This window comes from Amblyraja radiata, chromosome 26 (assembly GCF_010909765.2).
Source record: "Amblyraja radiata isolate CabotCenter1 chromosome 26, sAmbRad1.1.pri, whole genome shotgun sequence".
Taxonomy (NCBI): domain Eukaryota; kingdom Metazoa; phylum Chordata; class Chondrichthyes; order Rajiformes; family Rajidae; genus Amblyraja; species Amblyraja radiata.
Window position 1 is genome coordinate 5675791 of NC_045981.1, and position 25821 is coordinate 5701611.

Genomic DNA, 25821 nt, shown 5'->3' on the forward strand with positions numbered 1-25821 from the left:
TCTTCGGCGGACAGTGGTCATTGACAAATCCACACCTGACCAGAAGAGTGTTTCTGATCTGTCAGACAGGTGTTTGGGTTTTTTTCTTTATTATTGAGAGAATTCTTCAGTCATCAGCTGTTGAGGTCTTCTTGGCCTGCCTGTCCCTTTGTGATTTCTTCTTAATGATGTTCCAAACAGTTGATTTTGGCAAGCCAAAGGTTTGGCTGATGTCTCTTAACAGTTTTATTCTTGTTTCTCAGTCTCATAATGGCTTCTTTGACTTTCATTGGCACAACTTTGGTCCTCATGTTGATAAACAGCAATAAAAGTTTCCAAAGCAGATGGAAAGACTGGAGGAAAGACTAGGTGCTGAGAGCTCTCTTATACCTGCATTAAGGTGGTAATTAAACACACCTGAGCAATTACAAACACCTGTGAAGGCATGTGTCCCAAACATCATGGTGCCTTGAAATGGGGGCACTATGTATAAACACTGCTGTAATTTCTACATGGTGAAACCAAATGTATAAAAATGACCTTTATTAAAATCTGACAATGTGCACTTTAACCACATGTGATTTTTTCTAATAAAAATCTCAAATTGTGGAGTACAGAGGCAAATAAATAAATGATGGGTCTTTGTCACAAACATTATGGAAGGTACCGTATATTAAACACATGTGAGCAGGCGAACCTGAGAACATGTCAACCAATGGTTATACTCATCTCAGTGCATTTGGTTCCATTTGATGTTAATGAAGCAGAGCCAAACATGGGCAATGCCTTCAGCTGCAGTTAACCCTTCCATTATTTTGCAAACTATCACATACAGATCGCATACATACTTGTACACCAGTCACTGAAAGTTGGCATGCAGGTACAGCAGGCAGTGAAGAAAGCTAAATGAATGTTGGCATTCATAACAAGCGGATCTCATAATAAGAGGAGTAAAGAGATTCTTCTGCAGTTGTATAGGTAAGACCACATCTGGAGTATTGTGTACAATTTTGGCCTCCTACTTTGAGGAAAGACATCCTTGTGATTGAGGCAGTGCAGCGTAGGTTCACGAGATTGGTCCCTGAGATGGCGGGACTGTCATATGAGGAAAGATTGAAAAGACTAGGCTTGTATTCACTGGAGTTTAGAAGGATGAGGGGATTCTTATAGAAACATATAAAATTATAAAAGGACTGGACAAGCTAGATGCAGGAAAAATGGTTACCATGATAGTTTGTCAATAACGGATATTGTCATTAATTCACTGATTTTTCTTTTAAATGAAGAAAATTGCAAAATAGCCCAAGCTGCAGAGAAGCCCTGACAGCAACACCAGGTTTCCAACCAAAACTATGAACGTGAGGAAATCCTTTAGGTACTGTCAATTTCATGGTATAATAAGAATAAATGTGAATGGTTCTGCAGTCATAACAACCACAAAATCTGGACGATTATAACTTTTATTTGGTTTTGAACTTCCCTCATGCGTTCTGCAAGTTTAGTTTGATTTAGTTTAGAGATACAGCATGGAAACAAGCCCTTCAGCCCACCGAGTCCGCACCGACCAGCGATCCCCGCACATAACACTGTGCTGCACACACTAGGGACAATTTTACATTTATGCCAAGTGACCTACAAACCTGTACGTTTTTGGAGTGTGGGAGAAAGTCGAAGATCTCGGAGAAAACCCACCCGGTCATGGGAGAATGTACAAACTCCATACAGACAGCACCCATAGTCAGGATAAAACCTGGGTCTCTGGCACTGTAAGGCAGCAATTCTACCGCTGTGCCACCGTGCCACCTAAGTCCTGTGTTAGCATGTCTGGAAACCCTTTGGACTTTTTAAATCCATCTTGCACATCGATGAGCATCATCGATATTTTCATCACCTTGAAACCTATTTCTCGAGATTCTACAGGATGTGTTGGAGAATTGGATGATCTCCATTACTCGTAATAAAATACCACTGCATGTAAACAATCAAACTTCAGAGCCATCTTGTTACCATTATCCACAATGGTGCTCTATCCTAATGCAATTCACTAAATTTAAAAAAAATTGTTATATCTTCTTCAACCCACCACACCTCACACTGACAGGATTAATTCTGACGATATTAGGGTTAAAATATAAATGTTGGCTGTTAGAGGGACTCAACCAAACATTACATTGGGCTGAGGAAGATAGAATAGTACTCTTTCCATTATTCAATATTCTTTGGTGAATATTGTGGTCTGATTGTTAATATGTCATTGGACTTATCATAAATAACATGAATCAAAGCTGCATTATTTCAGAAAATTACCTTGTAAAATCTTCAGCCAAGCTTTACAGCCTTGCAAACAAAATCTATTTGAGCCTATCTTGTCTGTTCAAAGCTAAAAAAGTTATCTTGACCATTGTAAAACTGCAGTGAACATTTTTTTATCTCATGGCCTGACTTGCCAGAGATGCACAAGGTTGCCAGATGGTATTCCAGAGACAGGACTGTACACTATTTACCAAAGCATGGATTTGTTCAACAAAGTACAGTGAACTCTTCTCTACATTGGATTCAACGGGATCTGACTATGCTTGTTCCTCCACTATATACTGCAAGACGTGACAGGGTTAGACTCAATCCTGGCCAAATATCCTGTTAGAAATCTTTTTAACGGAGAAGACCTAATGATCCACGAGGCGTGGCCTTGAAGAATTATCAGCATTTCATATTTCGCTTAGGCAGCTTACAACCCAGTGGTATGAATTTGATTTCCCTAATTTCAAGTAACCCCGGCATCCTCTCTCTCCATCTCCAACCCACCTTCATGCTCTCCCCTGGCAAACAGCTAACAATGGCCTTTCCATTATCATCATTACTTTTTTACTTAACTTTCATTCATTTGGTCTACATCTTTCTACATCTCCGTCTATATCCCTCATTTCCCTTTCCGCTGACTCTAGTCTGAAGAAGGGTCTCGACCCGAAACGTCACACATTCCTTCTCTCCAGAGATGCTGCCTGTCCTGCTGAGTTACCCCTTATGTGTTATGAATCTGATAGCGCTATGAGATAAAATAGCTGTTATTAAAGTTAAAGGCTTATTATCTGTGAATACATTTGCTGTGTAATATTTCCAGTTATCTTCAAGATAGTTGACTGTGATAGGATCCTTTATAAGTATATCATCTCACCCAGTGTGCAATCAGACTTGGCTGAGAAGATTTCCATTGGCATCAGTAAAGTGCTTGGGATAGGGTTTGGGTGGTGGTGGGGGGGAGAGGGGATGGAATAGAATAGATCGTATTACTGAGCATCGGAACACATTCATGAGCAAAGGGTCAAAATCAAGCACATTCAGCGCATATGTATCTTGCTTAAACGCCCATTCTTTCACTTTTCCTCTTAATAAACCTCATAAGAGCACATGCCTTGCATAATTGATGAAGTACTGGTTGGCATGTATCAACAGTATTTAATTTTGCCCAAATTTGACAATTGTATGGTACTTTTCCATTCACCACAAGGGTCATTCACGTGACTTCTCCGAAAAAGCTTTGCTAAATTGAAAGCCAAATTAGGGACAGTTTTTCTTGTGGATCCTTCCCTGTGTATGGAGACTTCCCAAATTTATGTCAGCAACAGAGAGAAAAAGCATCCATTACATTAACTGGGTCTCATTTTAAATGCATATGAAAATAGTGAATGCACTGTCCGATACCTACTACATCAGCCAGTCATTGAAGGATTAGCATTCCATAATTCCCCTAGCCTAATGGTGCATTTTTCAAACACTTATTAAATCAGAATATTTCAAAACAAACTTTAAAATGAGACAATCATGTATGCTTCCCTCCTCTGATATACTAAGTCTTAATATCTGTAATCTTTGCTACATTTTCTCAACCAGTAAAAACGGTAGAAAACAAGAAATATCAAAATGATGATCATACGCATAAGAATTATTTGAGGAAATAACTTGTAGTGCAGGAAGGAACTGCAGATGCTGGTTTATACCGAAGATAGATACAAACTACTGGAGTAACTCAGCAGGTCAGGCAGTATCTCTGGAGAAAAGGAATAGGTGACGTTTTGGGTTGGAACTCTTCTTCCTACTGAAGATAGACACAAACTGCTGGAGTTGAGCAATAACTTGTAGTGCTTGTTTTCCTACTGTGTGATATTATACAACTGAGATGGGCGACGTTTCGGGTCGAGACCCTTCTTCAGATTGATGGGATCATGTACAGGCAGATGAGATCAGTATAACAAGGCATCATGTTCAGCACAATCATTGTGGGCCGAAGGGTCTGTTCATGCGCTGTACTGTTCTATGTTCTATGCCCATTTGGACGATGAGGTTTAGTTTAGTTTAGAGATACAGCGCAGAAGCAGGCCCTTCAGCCCACTTAGTCTGTGCCGACCAGTGATCCCTGTACACTAACACTATCCGACACACTAGGACCAATTTACAATTTTAACGGAAACCAATCAACCTACAAACCTGTACGTCTTTGGACTGTGGGAGGAAACTGGAGCATCCGGAGAAAACCCACACAGGTCACGAGGAGAACGTACAAACTCCGCAGAGACAGCACCCGTAGTCAAGATAGAACCCGGGGCTCTAGCGCTGTGAGGCAGCAACTCTACCACTGCGCCACCATGCCACATCTATTTATTCAAGCTTATGTTGGGCTCATTGTAAGAGTGCAGGCGAGCACAGACTGATCAGACTGAGATAAATAATGAGAATGTGAAAAGCCATCTGCTTGATGCTATCAATTTACTGTTTGATTGTGGAGTTGCCTGGTGGAGTTGTGATCTCTGAGGGCATCAGTAGCCAATCAGTCTCCTGCTCGCGGCATGCCGTTCTGCAGGGTTTACTTGTTTCACATCAGTAGCGACAAGAATTTTGACAAGGAAGCAACAGCGACTTAGCAACAAGAAACAAATTAGCAACAAGGGAGTTTTGAATAAATCTGAAGAAGGGTCTCGCCCCGAAACATCTATCCAGAAATGCTGCCTATCCCGCTGCGTTACTCGAGGGTTGTGTGTCTAAATTAGTAATGAAGATGCTTGTCAAACTTGTTAAACTTTTCAAAGGATCCTTCTTGAATATAAATTTATAAAAATTAACAAAATCATTGCAAAACTGTTGCTTTTGATACGTTTGGTGTGATTTTGGAGCCTATGGCAATCTCCAGCAATTGTTACATTCAGCCATTGCTCCTCTGCTTTTTATTTTACAAAAGACAACTGTATTTGACCTTTGTTGAGTTATCTGCAGAGTTTATCACTCATTAACAAATGCGTCTGACCTGACAGATCAAAGGCAAAAATGATTTTTAAAGCAGAGCGGAAAAAAAAATCTTCGAAAGTGGCATCTGTGAGTCGTAAACAATTTGATCCTTTCATATATTTAGAATTCAAAAACTGCAAAATCTGGAAATAAACAGCAGGTCCAGCAACAGTATGAGCAGCTCGCTGTTGCTTTGGGCAGAAATCCTTATTTGCTTTGACAAATGGCCTCAAACTGAAACATTAACCCATATTTTCTTGTTCCAAATGTTGATAGGCCTATGGACAATTTCCAGCATTTTCTGATTTTATTTCTAATGTAAATAAGTACAATTGAGGATACCTATGAAACATAATCAGTATTTTTGCAAATATTAATATTGTAAGCATTGTAAGTAAGGAGAAAATGCAGAAATGCCACAAACATGAAATAATCCCCTCATTCCCTACATTGATGTTTCCTTTTAACACATCTGAGATGCATTTTCCTTCTTGTTCAGAAATTAAATTTGAATCCCCAAATTAAAATGTCAATAATAAAGTCCAGTTTAATCAGTAGTAAGTTAAATAGCAGTTTGTAGAATCGTAGACTCGTTAAGGTAGTGACTTAGTCACAGCCAAGTGACTCCATGATGGTTCCTTTTAGAGAAAACTATACAATCCCATTTCCTCAGAGCCCTGCAAACAATTTTCCCTTGGCTGTCTTCTGAAAGTCCTGACTCGCACCCATTTATAGGTAGTAAGTTGCTGAGGACAACTTTCTGCTTAATAGGCTTCATTTCACCATCCCCTACATCAATTATTCTTATGCCCTTGTCTTTAAACTGTCTGATAAAGTGGACAATCAGTCTCTATTTACCTTTCCAAAATCCAACATGATCATATGCACCTCATCAGTCTCCTCCGCAAAATTATTGGAAAGGACAAAGTAGAAGAAAACCTGCTCTAAGAATTTTTAATTGAGTCTTTCAATCTTGGTTCATGTTTCTCATAACACAGACACAAACAATGAGCATGTTATGCTTTGGGAACTTGTAGCATTGGTGTATCACAGTTCCATCTGGTGCCTTGGCATCAGTGTGGTGCCATGGTGCTCATCACTGGTGGCAGCTGGCAAACCTTCCAAGCCTGGACCTCTGCAAATTCCAGATCCCTTCTCTCCTCTCTCCACATGGCATCCTTCATCTGCAGTAACATCAGAACTTAGCAATTGATTTTTTTTCGTAGTATTATTAAATCTTGTGAGTCCATGGAACAGCATGTCAATTGTTTTTCGTCAAATGTTTTTAAATTATTCTACGTGCCATCTTAATTATCAGAGCTCAAAATTCTTGCTCAAAAGAATTGAAGTGAAAATTTGATATCATTATGAATTTAATGGTAGATAACGAAAATAAAGTATCAAATTGCCTTATACGCAGAAGCAGTGTACTTCCATCGAATGTTCAACAGAAACAAACAGTGGGTTTTACAGTAGAACCAGGACTATATAAACATTTGAGGCTTAGATACTGTGCTTGTGGTGCAGTCAAAGTTCAGACTTAAGATTGTACTGAAGACGACTAACTTATCACCAACTTTTCTAGGGGCTGCTAACTCGCTTCAGTGATCTGGATTCAACTCAGGGTTATGGTCCCCATTATTGGCCAGAAACTGAATGAACCTTGTGTGAAAGCGAGCATCTGCATACTGGCTGATTACAGGTTCAGAATCAACGTATGCAATCAATGGTCTTCCAGTCCAGGTTTCCACATGATTAGTTCACAATCAGATGGTCTACAGAGAAATAATCAGTATGTGCTGTCGAATCTGTATGTGGGCAAGGAGTCTCCATTCAGCCAGAGACCTGGTAACGTAGAGATCTAAAGTATTAATGAAATAGATTAATCTGTGTAAAATAACGGTCTGCAGAATGAAATCTTAAATGATGTGTTTCGTGGACTAATGATGGCTCTCTTAAAGAGCACAGAAAAGCAAATACAGTGGCATTAATATTTATGGCAAGTTGGAGCCTGTACAAGACCTGCTCTTTTAAGAGTCTGTAAATTAATATGTTGGCAGCAAATCCTGAAGTGAGGCACGTTCCACTCCTCTTAAATGTGGTCAGGAATTTCAAATAAATGTAATCAAATTATGTAGAAATTGTAAATTAACGTTGTGCTTGAAAATAGAGACTGCAAACAAAGTCGGAGAACTTTAAGTTGAAGGAACGCCTGTCAGCTATTTCTGAGCAAGAAATAAAATGTCCAGAACTGTTCCTTAAAGCAGGGGAAATGGTCACAGTGATGTCAGTTAGAGACTCCTTAAAAAATTAATTCCAGACAAGAATAGAATGCTTCTTTTTTTTTAAACTTCACTTGCTACAAGATATAATTGGCCAATCTTAATTATAAAAATGATTGGGTAGATGCACATCAATTACTGAAAGAAACCCATTCCAAACAGGGCATGCTAGTCTTGTGAACAGCAAACATTGTAAACGTGTAGGCACCACGGAATGAACTGTAACTTGTGCTTCAATCTTCAGCTTCACAGAAAGCAAGGCCAGAACTCATCAACAAGCACCAAGACCTGGTTCGGCTGGCAGTGAGAGGACCCCCTTCCCAGTCAGATCCTTCCTGCACCGCCGAAACCTCACCACCAGTGCACACTGCCCTCAGGACAGCTGTTATGGAGGGGAGATGGTTGCCCACCTCTTTGCAGAGTGTGGAGTAACAGAGGGGAAGATGAAAAGAAATGTCTTTAGTCAGAAGGTGGTGAACCTGTGGAATTCTTTGCCACAGAAGGCTGTGGAGGCCAAGTCGGTGGATATTTTAAGGCAGAGATAGATTGAATCTTGATTAGTACAGGTGTCAGAGTTTATAGGGAGAAGGCAGGAGAATAGACTTAGGAGGAAGAGATAGATCATCCATGATTGAATGGCGGAGTAGACCTGATGGGCCAAATGGCCTCATTCTACTCCTATCACTTATGAACTAATGGATTTGCAAAGAGAGTCTGGAGATGTTTGCAAGGGTCCCAGTCACGGCTTATCCTGAACAGCCCAATAACAGAGGACTGTGATTTACAGACTGTTTCCAGGAACACATTCGGACTCGGACGTCAAGTGCTGCTGGAAGGTCAACTCTGTGAAAGACGCTCTTTGCTTTGCCCAAAACTCGTTGACCTCCCAACAATGCGAGATGTCCGTCGGGGAATGTTGCCGACTGGCCCTTTGCAGACTGCAGGAGTACGTACTGAGGGACACACTGAAGCTCGGTGCAGCCAACGCCAAGGCTCTGTGGGGGAGGACCACAGTCTAGAGTCCTTCCGCTGCTTGACATGGGGGGAAGGGTGTGGTGGAGGCACCCCTCAAACGAGGGAAGGGATATCACCCCAGTTGGCCACATGAGTGGCAAGGGTGCCGGGCAAAATATTTGTGAACTATGATATAATGCAAATGTATGTACATCCTCCCAACAATGTTGGACGAATTCTTGCATATTTCTTGTTTTGTATATATTTATATTTATTTTGATTTTATTTTTAATGGAATCTTATATTGAAACATTGTGCAAAATCTTACATTTTGTTGATTTGTCTTTCTTACGCGATGCCTATTTTGAGCAGAGGTGTCAGTTCCTTGAGCTCTTAGGCTGGAGATTTATAATCTGAAAATGGGCACTAAGATCTAGAAATACAAAAGCCCATTCCGTCATTGGAAGGCAGTGTGGTTGGATTTCCATAAGCCTGCTTTTCCTTATCCTGTCCCAAATCCCAGAGCAGAGATTATCAAGTCCTTCAGTGTAATTTACAACATACAAATCCAGTTTTCATCGTAATCATGCACACTGCAATGTCAACACCTTTTAAAGTTTTCAAATAATTTATTCAGCAAAAACGAATAATAGAAAAAAAAAAAAACACATATCCAACCCTGCCTCAATTCTACTTGACTTGACATCAAAGGGAAAATGCAAAAAGCTTGTCAGGCAGTGTTTGTGGAAAGAGAAGCAGTTCCAAGACCCGTTGTCGGGTCTTGACGGTCTAACTTTCCATTATCTTGTAACATTTAAATTACTGAGTTGTCTTATTGTGCCAGATCCTTACAGCTATTGGGTTGCTATAAAGTGAGAATAGGCAGAGTTGGTCCAGAGAGGGTATTATATAAAGGCAACATTTAGTGCAGTGACTATGCCCAGAATGGAGCTAATTGGGTAATATCCTGTAACTTAATCTGGCAATCGCACTGTTCTAAGGGAGGCAGATTAGTCCAAGGTGCATAATTTGCATATAACTATCCTGCACGGGACATATTTTTCAAGAGATTACTCTGTTTTATTGGGAGAAGTCGATTTGTTTTCTGTAATAAATTCTAATCCCTTAATACCAGTATTATATTCGTCTCTCAGTGTTAAATGACAAATATCCTTCACAAGGATCTCAGCCCAAGCAATCTGAGTAAATTGCCTTTATTTCTGACTGATTCCTGGGTGCCAAGACAAACACCCTCCATCCCTACTCCTCCTCATCCTCTAAGTCAATGCTGACACAGCATTATAAATAGATGCTCTGCTGCATAAACTAAGCATTAACAAGGAATAGAAATACATGTTATTCTTGAATATAAAACAACCAACAGAAACACTGAACTGCCCAGTAACTTCTATTTCATTTTTCAGGTCTGCTTAACTTCGATGAATCTTGTTAAGCTGAGATATTCAAAGTGGAGCAACTGAAAGAACTGATTCCCACTCCCAGCAAGTTGAATGGAGTGACCGACAATGAGGGGGTGGACCAGAATTCTGATCCGGTTCATCGGAAGACAGAAGATTGCGATCCTACGAGCGACTGTCTGACCAGCGAAATGAAGGATCTGCCTGTGCAGACAGACCAAGCGCTCCCACCTCTCACCGAGCGGAAGAATGGTAGGATATATTTTGTTGTATGGAGAAAAGTGTAAGTGAGGTTTTGCATGACAAACATCAACTAGTTTAATGTGGATAAATGTGAGGTTATCCACTTTGGTGACAAGAACAGGAAGGCAGATTATTATCAGAATGATGTCAGGTTAGGAAAAGAGGAAGTACAACGAGATCTGGGTGTGCTTGTACATCAGTCACTGAAAGTAAGCATGCAGGTACAGCAGGCAGTGAAGAAAGTGAATGGCATGTTGGCCTTCATAACAGGAGGAGTTGAGTATAAGAGCAAAGAAGTCCTTCTGCAATTGTACAAGGCCCTAGTGAGACCACACCTCGGGTATTGTGTGCAGTTTTGGTCTCCTAATTCGAGGAAGGACATCCTTGCTATTGAGGGAGTGCAGTGTGGGTTCACGAGATTAATTCCCGGGATGGCGGGACTGTCAGATGATGAAAGAATGGAGCGACTGGGCTTGTATTCACTGGAATTTAGAAGGATGAGAGGGTATCATATAGAAACGTATAAAATTATTAAGGGGTTGGACACGCTAGATGCAGGAAACATGTTCCCGATGATGGGGGAGTCCAGAACTAGGGATCACAGTTTAGGAATAAGAGGTAGGCCATTTAGAACTGAGATGAGGAAAAACTTTTTCACACAGAGAGTTGTGAATTTGTGGAATTCTCTGCCTCAAATGCAGTGGAGGCTGATTCACTGGATGCATTCAAAAGAGTTCTTAGGGCTTGCGGAATCAAGAGATATGGGGAGAAGGCAGGAACGGGGTACTGATTGTGGATGATCTGCCATGATCACATTGAATGGCGGTGCAGGCTCGAAGGGCCGAATGGCCTACTCCTGCACCTATTGTCTCAGTATCAATGTATCTATGAATGTGTGTGGCAAAGTTATTTTCCCATCCTAAAATTTAAATGGAATGGAAGGTTGTTTGCAATTAATGCAAAGCATCAAAGACAAATCTTGGAGAATTATTTTCAATAGAAATATAGATTATCAATCCAGCAGTTTATTGAATACAGGAACTTTCCAATCTCCGTGTCATTTATAGTTCAGCACAGCATTCCTGTTGACAGTCTCCTTTGCACAACTTATTTTCTTTCATTACTGCAAATAAAATGGGAAGGTTTGATTAAAGCAGTCTTACAAAGTTAAAAATTGTTAGTTCTTTTAGTGCAAATATTGATAGTAACACATTGACTACTACTTGGATCTATGTTATTGAGTTGATTAGAAATTCTTGGAGGTCAGTGATTTTTTAATTCAGTACATTTGTCTTCCTCAGGGCTCTGCTTAGTGCTTAAGAAATTTAATCTTCAATTAACTTATCTTTCAACTAGTATTTTACCACTGATGTTATCAGCCTGTTAGCTGTAACATGACTATGTGCCGTTGTCAGATTCAGTTCTGATCTTTAAACATTTGCCTCAAGAAACTCCACATTGTATGATGATAACACACTCTGTGTGCATCTCTGCAGGTTGTTACACTATCCTAATTTGATACACAAAGTGTTATTAAAGTAGTTTCCTGCAATGAAATGGTTTGGAAAAGAGAATATGTGTGTTTTAAGTACGTTAAATGTAGCAAAGATGTTCCATACAGCAATAAGGTAAATGAGCAGGTAATTTGTTATAGGTGTATTAGATAAGAAAGGAATCCCATCTTCACATTTGTGTATTTCTATTAGTCTTCACCGAATAATTTCACCTAAAATGTCTTGTGTCTTTAAAATCTCATAAAAAAGGACAATTCCTGAATAAATGTAGTTCTGATATGTTAGACTAGACTGTATTTTTGTATCTGTGGACCCACAACCTTCAAGCTCCGAGGTTTTAATGCCATCCCTGAGCCAAGAGACATTACTGCCATTATCAGTCTAATGATGGCACACTGATTAGTGTAGAGACATCTTCTTATCCCCATCCACAAATGTTTAACCAGCATCACTTTCTAACACTCTTTGAATGGATTCAGTGTGGATGTGCCTTGTGCCCAATTCAAAAACAAAACAAAATTTTTGTTAAAGAAGGTTTACACAAAAACCTGCTGTAAAATATAATATGACTGACACCATTTTAAATCCCTTTCCATGTTTACACTGCACTTGTATCACATCAGTTATTAAACTGAGATTTTAATAACCTTTAGTTTAGTTTAGTTTAGAGATACAGCGCGGAAACATGCCCTTCGGCCCACTTAGTCCAACATGGCCAGCGATCCCCGCACAGTAACACTACACACCAGGGACAATTTTGCATTTATACCAAGACAATTAACCTACAAACCTGCACGTCTTTGGAGTGTGGGAGGAAACCGAAGATCTCGGAGAAAACCCACACGGTCACGGGGAGAACGTACACAATCGGTACTGACAGCAGCTGTGGCAAGGGTTGAACCTGGGTCTCTGGCGCTACAAGCGCTGTAAGGCAGCAACTCTACCGCTACCCCACCTTGGATCTGCCTGATAGTTTTTGTATGAAATCCTACACTCAATTAGCAGTGTTGCAGAAGGAAACAAAAATCTACAAGATCGGGTTAAAGACTTCCTGAAAACATTTCTGACATTGTAAATATGATCATGGTGAAAATTGAAAAACTATAAATACTGGAAATCTGAAATAAATGCCGAGTATTCTGGAAACACTCAGCAGGTCAGACAGAATCTATGTAAAGTGAAACAGTAAAGGTTTTGGGACTGACCCTTCCTCAGAAAAGTGCTTAATATAAAATTAACATGAAATTGCGTCTCGTTATCAGTGCCTGTTGCCAAATCAGGCAGTCACCATCCTTGTGCCCAACTTACAAAGGACTGCGTTAGAACATAGATCAGTGCAGCAGTGCAACCGGTCCTTTGGACAACGATGTCTATGTAGAGCACAATGTCAAATGAAATTAAGCTCCTCTGCCCACATGTGATCCATATCCCACTTTTCACTTCATTTGCTAGTGCATATCTAATAGTCTCTGCTTTCACTTCCACCCCTGGCAGATGTTCCAGGGACACACCAACCTCTAAATAAAAAATACCTGCCCTGCACATCCTCTTTATATGTTCTCACTCTGACTTTAAAGCTACGCCCTCTTGTCTTTGACATTTCCAGCTTGAGTAAAAGGTTTGTCCTATCTATTCCCTTCATAATTTTATATATTTCTAACAGATCTCTCATCCACCAATTCTCCAGAGAAAACTGTTCTAGTTTGTCCAACCTCTCATTATAACTAATGCCGTCTAATCCAGGCAGCATTCTGGTAAAGCTCTTGGTTTAGTTTTATTTACAACAAGTCAAGTCAAGTCAAGTTTATTTTCGTCACAAACGAGATGTGTGCAGTGAAATGAAAAGTGGCAATGCTTGCGGATTGTGCAAAAAAACTACAAAACAGAATGGAACAGAATCACATATTCACATATTACATATTTGTGGGAGGAAAAACCCCCCCAGCAATTTTAAAAAGACACCACACAACAGTAAATCGATGCAGTAAAGTTAGTCCCTGGTGAGATAGGAGTTTACAGTCCTGATGGCCTCTGGAAAGAAACTCCTTCTAATCCTCTCCGTTTTCACAGCATGGCAACGGAGGCGTTTGCCTGACCGTAGCAACTGGAACAGTCTATTGCTGGGGTGGAGGGGGTCTCCCATGATCTTGTTGGCTCTGGAATTGCACCTTCTGATGTATAGTTCCTGCAGGGGGGCGAGTGTAGTTCCCATAGTGCGTTCGGCCGAACGGACTATCCTCTGCAGAGCCTTCTTGTCCTGGGCAGAGCAGTTCCCGAAATAAATCGTGATGTTTCCGGACAAGATGCTTTCCACAGCCGCTGAGTAGAAGGACTGGAGGATCCTCAGAGGCACTCTGAATGTCCTCAATTGCCTGAGGTGGTAAAGGCACTGCCTTGCCTTACCAGTGCTGCAGCGTGTGATGTTTCATTTCGTTTCGAAGCAGGCCGTTCAACCCACCGAGTCCGTGCCGACCAGTGATCCCCATACACTAACACTATCCTAAACAATCCGGACAATTTACAATCTATACTGAAGCTAATTAACCTGCAAACCTGTACGTCTTTGGACAATGGTAGGAAGCTGGAGCACCCAGATAAAACCCACGCGGTCACGGGGAGAACGTGCAAACTCTGTACAGACAGCAAACCCAGATCTCTGGTGCTGTAAGGCAGCAACTCTACCACTGCACCACCATGCCACCCTACCCTTCTGCACCGTCTCACAGCTTCCAGTGATGGGATGACCAGAACAGCATACAATATGCCGAGCCAATGTTCTATAAAGCATTCTGTCCCTTCAAAGTTTTGAGGATACCTTTAAAAGAAATCTCACTTACTGTAAGTATTGCAGTGTCCATTTAAACATATGGGAGATATTAACCTCTGCAAAGGTTAATTATGCTTCTTTTTATTATTTACTTAAGTTAGGTTTGATGCCTTTAATCGATTTAAAGTGCGTAGATGCGCTTTTTAGATTTCAAAATGTTAAATAAAATTAAACAACATTTTCATATCTTTATGAGTCAATGAGCTTGTTCATGTCAAAGCATTAAAAAACATGACCATGCAGATAGCGGGTTGGGCATTTATCAGCTATTGGGAGGAGGCTGCCAGCAGGCGATCGTGCCAGAGGTCTCACTGGAACAAACCAACCTGAGGCCGTTGACCATTTCAACCACTTCTCCTCTCAACCCAACCTTGGTCCTGAGATTCAGGAATGAACTCATTGGTAGCCACTCTTACACCACTTCCCCATGCCCTATTGAATGCACAATTCCTCCGCTGCCAGAATTTCACAGAATCTCGCTTTACGTTCAACATCAAACATTTAAATCAATAACGTACTGTATCCTAATTTTCCAGCAATTGAAATGCTGTTGCCTTATTCATCTTATTAATATCCTTCATAATTTTAAATATATAAAAATATTCACCCTTTTTATCATTCAGGTTTATAACTTCAGCCTTATCTCAACAATTAAATTTAATGGGATTTCCCAGATTTTGCAGTAACTCGTTCTGGGATAACTCAACATTATCTTAACAAAAGTGTGTGTCTGCCTCTACATAGAGGTAAGATTAAAAAGCCAATTAATTTGCAAAATTGAGTTCTATATCCTAATATTTTATGTCCTGCTTTATTGTCCAAGTGATAAAGTAAATCTTCATCTCTTAAGTTCACTGAATGAGCCCATATATATATATAAGCTTTGTGGAGTCAGGAATGACTTCACTCAGATTTTTTTGGCACTCAGAATGGAAACGTGTGACAAAAGCATAAAAAACTGTTTCAGAACATAATGTACAAGATTATGATATAAGTACTCGTGAAATATCAGAGTGTTTTCCGTTACAACTCATGGCTTCAGAATCTGAGTGGCAGTCCGTGATGGTGAGTGTGACATTACCAAAGGTGCTGATAGCTTTGCTGTCGAAAACCAAATGATGTAAAAAAAAGTTGCAATGCAGACCGCTCAGAGTTTGTGCAGACTGGAGAAGTCACCCCTTAACCACTAGTGTTTCACTTCACAAGATAATCAGATGTGTTCAAAAGCCACTTAAACTGGGGAGTAATAGTCCAAGGAATTCCAGATATTCACTGCTGGGAATATTTTTAGAATATCAAGGTTTACATGTTGCAGAGATATATTGTGGGTAAGTATTAACGTAAGTTAATTTTCCATGACCAACCATAGAAATGAAAATGGTTTCAATAACTATGTCCAGAATTATTCCCAGGTGTTTAAACACTTTATGTATAACCTATCTTTTGAAGATTTTTTGAATGTAGAATGCAATTCCAAATGTTGCTTTTGCTGTGATTGGTAGTCATTCTGCATTGTTCTAATAAACACTCTCAGTGGTTTGAGTCATACTGGAATTGGTGGAGAGGTGGAATATTGCGTTGGGGGACCAGTCCTCCCGTGTGAACATGGGACCCAATGGGTCCCCACTTAGTCTAGTATTTTCTACAATTCTCACTCGTGTGAAGGTTATGTGTATTGGTGGAGTATATTTGTTTGATGTGAAGAGTAACATTACCACAGGAAAGATGGAGAAAAGTGCTGCGGCAATAATACTTCCTTGTTTGGCTGTGGTCTTCACTGCGATTGAGAGAAATAGCAACCGCACAACAAAGTAATAAATCGACTCTTGTGCATTGTGGGATATGCGATGTGTTTTAGTAAAGTGAGGAGAAAACAACATTGAAATAGAAATTATTTGCAAAGTCTGAGTTTCCGATCGCATGGTTTAGTGAGAATAAGTTGATTGTGTAAAGTTGACATCTGACTTGTTCATTGTGTTACACCATGAACCACATTATGGATATTTCAACACAATGACGCCAGCAGCAGACAGATATATTTGCTTTCTCAGACATTGTTAGGTGCGATTGAAAAACAGCAGATTGTAAATGCAAAATTCGCAAACTGTGGTTAAATATTTTACTAGGCTTTTCAGAATTCACCCCGTTCCAGAGGAGCCACATTTAATACTGTTGATTATTGTTTAGCTCATGCTTTGAGCTGTATAGGAACTTCAGTTTGACTCTTTAGTGGCATTTGGATGCATCTGATTAGCTTGTAAAGTGAAGCATGAACTACTATGAAATGATCTTGAATTGAAATCACTGCCCAGCAGTCAGCAGATATTTCAACATATTCTAGTTGTTAATTGAGCGCTGCTGGCTTGAAGGACCGAATGGCCTACTCCTGCACCTATCGTCTAATGTCTAAATTGGGTATAAATTAAAGTCTTCCTTTAAACTCTAGCCTTTGTCCGCCCACCAGGCCAATCAAAACTCCCCTCGCCATATCCCATCTCATTTCCAGCTCTCTCCCCGGCTACAATCAGTCTGAAGAAGGGACTTAACCTGAAACGCATTAGCTCTACTGCTGTGCAGCCCAATAGGAGGTGTTGAGGCGGGGACTATCGCAACGTTTAAGAAACATTCAGACAGGTACATGGATAGGACAGTTTTAGAAGGATATGGGAAGGTGGGGTATATGGGACATGTTGATTGTGTGGGCAAGTTGGGCCAAAGGGCCTATTTCCACATGTTATGACTCTCTAACTCTGACTCTATGACAGTGAAAAGGTTTCAAGTTCAGGTACTGACTCCATCGGGGATAGCATTGAGAATCTGGAGGCCAGATGAAGGCCAGAACCATGTCCCTGCTGTGGAGGAGACTACAATTCCCACGTTGGCTTCATTGGCCACGTGAGAGCCAACTAAGCTGGAGTGGAAATAAGTGACCTTGGAGCCCATGGGAGTGGCTAACATCAGATGGAGATCAAGAAAGTAACAGCTAGAAGCAGAAGCTGAGGAATGTATCTGTAATCTAAATCCACAAAAGAGGATTTGTGAGTTTTTCCTCTGACTAGTGGCAATTGTGAAGACTAAGAATATTATCTGAGCGGACAACATTATACAAGACCACAACTGAAAATTGTGACTTGCCATCTAGTCATTCCCAGTAAATGGGCACTGAGAACCTGTTATGGAAAATGCATCTAAACTCGTGTTTCTGGTGTTTCCTAACATTGAAAGTTGGTGAATGAAGCAAAATCATTGTCAATACAGCTTGATTCAGTTATTCAGATTTGTCACGTATATACACCTTATAAACTATTTTTGTTAATCTTTTGGACATGATTCAACTCTACTCAAATGACATAATTTCTAAAACTGGACTAACATCATCTGGTTCTATGGTACAATAATATTCTGTTAATCCAACACACTCGAGATTTTAGTGCTGCCAGACAGGCGGATTTTCCAGACTATTGCATGTTATTTCTATTAACATCCCAATACTCCTTTAATTCATTTTTCTTACAGATTTGCACACTTTGATAATAAATGTTCCAGTGTGTTAGATATGTTGAAAGCAAGCGCAGGAATGGTGGCCGGAGGGTGGAACGGAGGATGAAAAGTGGGTGGAAAGGGAGGGGTGGGATCTGGGACTCTCGTGTGTGGGAAGGGTGTGCTGAAATTATTGCCCCATGAGATTAAAAGATGCTCGGGAAGCAGGCCCTCGTAGGTTGAAAGGGAGTGCGGAAACTGGGGTCCCAGCAATTATAGGAACCAATGTTTAAGGATTGCTAAACAAGTTGAAAGGAAGTGCAGAGACTGGGGCCCCATGAATGAAAGGGGAGCATCGTGAATGGGGTCCCAAAGTTTGAAAAGGAAGCATTGGAACCAGGGGAGTCAATGATTGGGAAGGGAGCATGGAAATAGGGGACATTGTGAATCAGTAGAGTGGAAGGGAACTGAGCCGGAAAGGAGCGTGGAAGCCAGTGACAGTATCTGTTGCGCAAGATGCCAGATATTCCCAAATTGTCATATAGCAATCTACTGGAATGTTAGGTATAGGAATACTTTATTGTCACGTGTGATGAGGAACAGTGAGATTCTTCGCTTGCGTACACAATGTGTACAAATAGCAGCCACCTACGGAGCTGACAAAGTGACAAGGCACGCCGGCTCGCCATTTTGTCCTCCCTCCCCCCACCACAGCAGTTCCCCCATGCCAGGTCCTCCAATGTTCTTCCCTTCTCCCCTCATGGTGGTCCTCCTTTCTCGCATCGACCATCGACCGCGGGTCGACCCATGGGGCATTGCCACCGCCGCGAGGCTTCACCACCGCCGAGACCCCATCGTCGCGAGGCTTCACCGCTGCCGCCACCGAGGCCTCACCCCTGTCGACGCCCCACTTCACGCCTCCTTGGTGACCACCTGGGATCCAGCCACGGGCTCCGTCCACCACTTCGCCCGACCCAGGCTTCGATCCAGGCTCCTACGTGGCGATCCGTCAGACATCGAGACCACGGTGCCTCGATAAAGGCCTCCGGCTGCGTTCGCAGTCCACAGCCACGACCCGTCGGGAAGCTTTCAGGCACCTTCCTGCATCTGTGCTGTAACAGGGTGTGATGCACTTATTGCGCACTCAAATATTACACTCACACACTGGATCTTCCATTATATTTTGTAAGAACTATACTGTTGCAGTTATTATCAGTTTAATGGGTGGCATACTTGATGAAACAAGTGTTATTGTATTTTTTTTCTCACAGTCTGCAATTTGTGTTAAAACCCATAAAATAATATGTTTGAAGAAGTATCAGATAACCCATTGAAAATTATCTCTGTAGATGAATCATGAGCTGGATATAAAATCTTCAGTTAGTCTAAAAGGACCTTTTTTTAAATTGAATTGAGATGCATTCCATTTGTCCTTTTAGATTCAATATTAAAAGTAAGTTTTAAGTACCCAAATATGTTTTGAACAGATTTACATGAGTCCATAAACTTTGAAGCATGCTGGCAATGCTTGCTTACAATAATCAGCTTTTATTTATGGCTAAGAAATACTTCTATTTAAAAATTGCCAATGTATCAATTACTGGATTTACATTATAACTCTGTGCTCAAGCATCCAGCCATTTTAGGTCCATAATAGGAATGAAATTATTCTGATTAAATGTCTCAGACATTAAATATTAACTCAGACTCTCTTTCTACTGAGATGTGTGACCCACTATTTCTGCAATTTTCTGTTTTTATGTCAGAATTGCAGCATCTGCAGATACTCATTAGCTCGGTTTCATAAGTTCATAAAACATAGGAGCAAAATTAGGTCATTTGCCCATTGAGTATAAACTGCCATTCAATCATGGCTGATCTATCTTTCCCTCTCAACCCCATTCTCCTGCCATCTCCCCATAACCTTTGACACCCTTAATAAACAAGAATCTGGCAATTATCGCTTTAAATGTACCCAATTATTTAGTTTCCACATCTGTTGGTGGCAATGAATTCCACAGTTTCACCACCCTCTGACTAAAGAAATTCCTCCTCATCTCCTGTATAAAGATATGTCCTTTTATTCTGAGGCTGTGCCCTCTGACCCTGAACCCTCCCATTTGTGGAAACATCCTCTCCACCAGTGATGGAAATCGCTATCAAAATATGGAGGGGACCGGGGTACAGAGGGGCCACAATTTCTTGGCGGCCGCGAGCGCATGCGCGCACACACACACACGCAAGGTTTCGAAGGCTTCAGCCATGGGCCCTGTGAATGGTAATTACAGCTCAATCCAGTGCTAAATGCAGCTCAACTCTGCCTGTCTCGCCGGGTTAACCTACAGCCCTGCCTGGACTGACGGAGCTGTGGAGCTAGCTCTGCTTCTCCGCACTGGCTGTAAGCCTGGGCCATATTTCCCTTATCCAGGCAGGGCTGTAGGTTAACCTGGCGGGAGAGGCAGAGTTGAGCTGGGTTTAGTGCTGCTTCTCTGCGCTGTCTGTGGGCCTGGGAGCACCGTTCCCGTCTGACTCCCGACGTCTCTGGCCACCCCCAGGCTTGGGGGGGGGGGCACTTGGGTGGGGATGGGGATGGTCCAGTGGCGGTTCGGCAGTGATTGCAGCGCCGGAGAGCCGGCCGGGATCGATCCTGGCTGCGGATGAGGCACAGGTCTGTGTCCAGGGCTGCTGTTGTGACCTGAGCACGTCTCCCTCCTCCAATCACCGCACTCCATCCTCAGTCCCACCCCCCTACTTCCGCCTCTGACCGACACCTCCCTCCTCCAATCATTCTTCAAAACTCCAGCGAGTACAGGCCCAGAGCCATCAAATGCTCATCATACATTAGCCCAATCATGCCCGGGATTATTCTTGTAAACCTCCTCTGGACCCTCTCCAATGCCAGCACATCCCTCCTCAGACATGGGGCCCAAAACTGCACATGTGGTCTGACCACTGCCTTAGCATTACATTTCTGCCTTTTATATTCCCATCCTCTCAAAATGAATGCTAACGTTGCATTGGTCTTCCTTACTACCAATACACCTTGCAAACTGTTTATCTTCCAACACGTGCAATCAGATCATTGATTTCTGATTTTGGTTCAGATTTCTGGCATCTACTATATTATGCTTTTGCATTAAACATTAGTTTCAGATTAGAAAAAGGTTCTGTCTAATGCTCAAAACAACCAGGATCTTGTTCATCTGGCAGAAAGTATGGAGAGCTTGCAGTTTAATATGACCTTTAATAATCTTTAATGATTGAGAATCTGCTTTATTTGTCCCTGCATTAAAAGGGCCCAAAACCCTCGTCTCAATAATGTGGCGCAATGAGCAGAACACACGCACCAAATTAATTACAATCTGTTGCCCAGTCTTTGTTTTATCTCAGTTCAGGTAACATAATTGTGTTTTAGGTAGCACCTCTGCTTCATACCTCTGGCAACCTGGTTAATTCCGGAGCCCCCAATGCTCTCTGCATGAGGTGTGTTCATTTTCCCTGTGATCTTGTGGTTTCCTGGAGATCTAGCTCCACCCACTTCCCCCCCAAAAATGTGTTACTTGGCAATGTAATAGTAAGATTAAACGAGAATTTACCAGTTTGAAGTTTGATCTTGATTTTATGAGGAGTTACGATGAGCGATTACGTGAAGAAGGGCCGTCCGTCTGCGTGCGCGTCAATCTTCAAAGCAGCGGTGTTAAATCACAGGTAACTAAGAAGACCTGAGAATAGTAAGATTGTGAAAAAAAAAAACTAGAACTTCCATGTGACCTTGATAATATGAGGGTGGGAGCGGTGGGCACGTAATCGCTCATCGTAACTCCTCATAAAATCAAGATCAAACTTCAAACTGGTAAGTTCTCGTTTAATCTTACTATTTTACTTCGGAGTCACGTGAGTGACTACGTGAAGATTTCAAAGCTCTGTGATTTTACGCCGGCTACGAATCCAGGCGTCACTCACTGAATGGATTGACCATGGATGAGATTATTGTTAAAGCATTCAGACATAACGTAGTTAGCAACGACACTGATGCTTTAAAATAAAGGAAAAAATAAATGTTTTATTTGCTTCCCCTCCAAACCTGTGGGAAAGCTAGGTAACAGAACTTAAGATGGCACGAGCAAATACCCCTGGTCCGATTATGGGTTTATTATAAAACCGCTGGAACGTTCTTTCGTTCACCCATCCTGCAGCTGCTAGGATGTCATCAAGGGGCACGTCCATCGTTCTTGCTGCCGACGTAGATGCAGCCCTGGTGGAGTGAGATTTAAAGATATGAGTATTTATTCCCGCTACCACCATTACCTCCTTTAACCATCTGGTGATAGTTTGTGTCGACACCTTTCGGTGTGGTTTCTTGTGGCTGATGAGGACCGATTGTTCTGAGCCTCTAAGGTTTTCCGTGACTCTCAGGTAGTGGTGTAAATGTGTTACCACACACAATCGTTGGTCCTCTGGATATGCCAGGAACTGGATCTTCATCCCTGGCATTCCTGGCCTGCTCTGTTTGATCAGGTCCTTAACAACGAATGTTATATTATTCGTGTTGCTGGTCATGTAGTCCAGTCATAGTTTTTGTAGTGTCTGGATTCTTTGGGCTGTTATTAGCGCCATCAGCATTACCACTTTCAATGTTAGTTTAGACAAAGATAAGGCCGTTGGCTGTCCCCACTGACGAAGTAAGGTCAGTACCATGCTCACATCCCATGTGTCCGTGTACCTAGGCCTTAGGGGTATCGAATTGTAAATTCCCTTCATGAATTTTATTACGAAGGGGTGCGTTCCTATCGGCCCGTGCCCTGCCTCCAGTTTCAAATAGAAGGAAAGTGCACATCTGGCACTGTTGATTGTGCTATAACTTAATTTATAGTCATAGTACAGGGTTGATAGGAACTCCAAGACTTCCGTTATCCGAACTGTGTTGTATGCTATATCGTTTGCATGGCAGAAAGCTTCCCACTTCTTAATATGAGCGGCGTACTGTTTTTTGGTACTGTCCCTCCATGCCTTTGTGATGACATCCACAGTTCGTTCGGATAATCCAATGTCTTGAAATGGCCTCCTCAGAATCTGCAAACCAGCAAATCAATCCGGTCAGAAAGTGGATGGCTGCTCCCTGAAACTGGGTTTACTAGGAGATCTCTCCTCTTAGGTACAACCATTAATGGCTGGACTATGATCCCCAGTATTTTTGGGAACCAGGCTTGTGTAGGCCAATCTGGTACTACTAAAATGCCTGTGGCTTTGTCTTGCTTGATTTTAGTCAAGCATCGATTTATGAGGCAGAATGGTGGGAATGCATAAATATACATTCCTCCCCAGTTTAGGGAAAAGGCATCCACTGACTCTGCTCCTGGGTCTGGCTCCCAGGACACATATCTGGGTAATTGATGGTTTAATCTAGATGCAAACAGATCCAAATTTGGAGTGCCAAATCGTATAGTTATTTCATTGAATACCGTACAATTCAACATCCATTCTATGTTGTCATTAAACATTCGTGACCTTGCATCTGCCACCGTGTTATATCTTCCTGGTAGATATACTGCCGTCACCCAAATATCCCTCTCGATGCACCAGTGCCAAATGAGGTTAGATAATCTGTCACAGGATACAGATTTTACACCACCCATGTGATTGATATATGCTACCGCAGTAGTGTTATCAATCTGAATTTGAACATGCACATGTTGCATGTTGTTACAGAGAGACTTGAGTCCATATTGTGCCCCCAACAGTTCTAGGTAATTGATTCCATATTGTTGGAGTATAGTTGACTCTTGCTCATTCCATCTGCCTCCACAGCTCCTGGCTGTGCTTGTGGCTCCCCATTCTAACCCGCTTGCGTCGGTTTGGAGAAACACTGATGGGCTCTCAATTAAGATTTCCCTTGAGCTGAGTCTTATGTTTGCCATCCACCATTGTAGTTCAATAATGGCTTCAGCTGGTAACCGCTTTGATTTGCCAAACTGACCTGCATGCAATTTCAATGCTCGTTCCTTAGCCCGCTGTAAATGCTGGTAATGCAAAGGTCCATAGCGTACTGCAGGAAAGGCAGCTACCAATTTGCCAATAGCAGTTGCTGTTTGTCTGATAGTTGGTTTGTGTTTTTCTATCAGATTATTGCAGGCTTTCCTCAAGTCTTTTTGTTTGCCTTTTGGCAAAGTCACCAACATGGTTACTGTGTTGATAGTAAATCCTAGATAATCAATTACCTTGGTAGGAATTAATTTTGATTTTACTGGATGGATTAGAAACCCAAGTTTTTCAAACAGGGTTTTGGTTGCTTTGACTGTTGCTTCCGCCAATTCTTTGGTAACTCCAAAGATGAAAATGGCATCCAAATATGCCATGACTATGTGATTTTGAGATCTTAGCAGCCCCAGAATTGGTTTAAGTAATTTGGTAAACAGTCTAGGGGCTGATGTCAATCCATTTGGCAGAGCCTTGTATTGCCATTATTGACCCATCCAGGTAAACTTCAAATATCTCCTATACTCTTTGTGAATAGACACCGAATAGTATGCATCTTTTAGGTCGATGCATGCCATATAGCCATTTTTGGAAACCAACTGAGTTGCTGTTCCAAAATTGTACATTTTAAAGTGTTTGTATTGCACATATGTATTTAGTTCCGTAAGATCCAAAATAATACGGATCCCTCCATCTTTATTCTCTTTTGGAAAAATATTGGATATAAATTGGTGAGGTTCTGTGTATGACCTCTCAATTACATTATTGTCAGATAGCGTTTCAATTTCTTTTTGTATATTCATTGTCTCTTTTTGGGAAAAGACATATGTGCGAGTATTAGAATGTGTTGGTGGTGGTGATAAATTTAAATTGAACTCAATTTTGAATCCTTCTATACTGTGCAGTATGAATGGATCCTTAGCAACCCAACACCATTCTTTTAAGAAGTATTTCAACCTTCCCCCCACCTGTAAGTGAGGTATGTTTGGTATGTTCCCTGAGGAACTGGTTTGACTTACCTCTGTTGTTTACTGGCGTCGTGGTGCTGGCTTTCGTCCGCGAGGTTTGGGGAGCAGAGCTGGTGGTTGCTCTCTCCTCATCCTCGCTGTCGGCCTGCTGGGGCCTGCCCCTAAAAAATACCTTGTCTCAGGGGTGAATCTTCCTCCGGTGCCTGGCTCTCTAGGCGTAAAACGCCGAGAGCGGTAGGGGTGGAATCTCGTGGATGGGCCCCTGGGTGTGGCCTGACCTCTTGTTATGAGGCGCATGGTTTTTGCCTTATCATCCAGGTCCCGTACCTGTCTAGACAGGTCTTCTCCAAACAGGTAGTTTGCGGGCTGGGTGTCGCTAGCTTTGCAAAGTGCTGCGAACTTCGAATTTATAGCCGGTTTTATGGCCTCTTTCCGTATGCAGTTTATTTCAAAACGGGCATTACATAGCAGTGCCATGGTATCCTGCTCCCGCTCAGTGAGGAGGCCTCCTTCCACACCTCCTGCAAACAAAGTGATTCCTGACCCCAGCAGGTTTAACACTTTTTGGAACTTCAGTTCCTGGTTCCTGATTATGGGACCTATTTGTCCCCAAATTATGCGGTTCACCGCTTGTACCTTGAGGGAAGCACAGTTTGATGGTGGGGGGTACCTGTTTAGGGTTTCTTCCATGACAAGATCCTTGAGTTGATGAGACGCCAAGTAGTTGATGTTACTTGCTAGGTCTTCATCCAAGGGTGCTCCCAGTGCTGTGGAGATCGCAAATTTAGTTTTTTTAGACATCAGAATTTCCCCTGAATAAGGGGATTAATAAAGTATTTATCTATCTATCTATCTATCTAGTTGATTGTAGGGGTACTTACTCCAGTCTCCCCTGGGAGT

The 25821-nt window shown here is 41.8% G+C and overlaps 1 protein-coding gene across 1 annotated transcript in view; it reads left to right on the forward strand.

The window, feature by feature from the left end:
* The window catches only part of myocd (myocardin), a 467533-nt gene that overhangs the window by 264475 nt on the left and 177237 nt on the right, over positions 1 to 25821 (forward strand). The window contains exon 4 of the mRNA XM_033044078.1: positions 9920 to 10165. Coding sequence (XP_032899969.1) covers positions 10105 to 10165 — 61 coding nt within the window. The 5' untranslated portion in view covers positions 9920 to 10104. The remainder of the gene's footprint in view (positions 1 to 9919; positions 10166 to 25821) is intronic.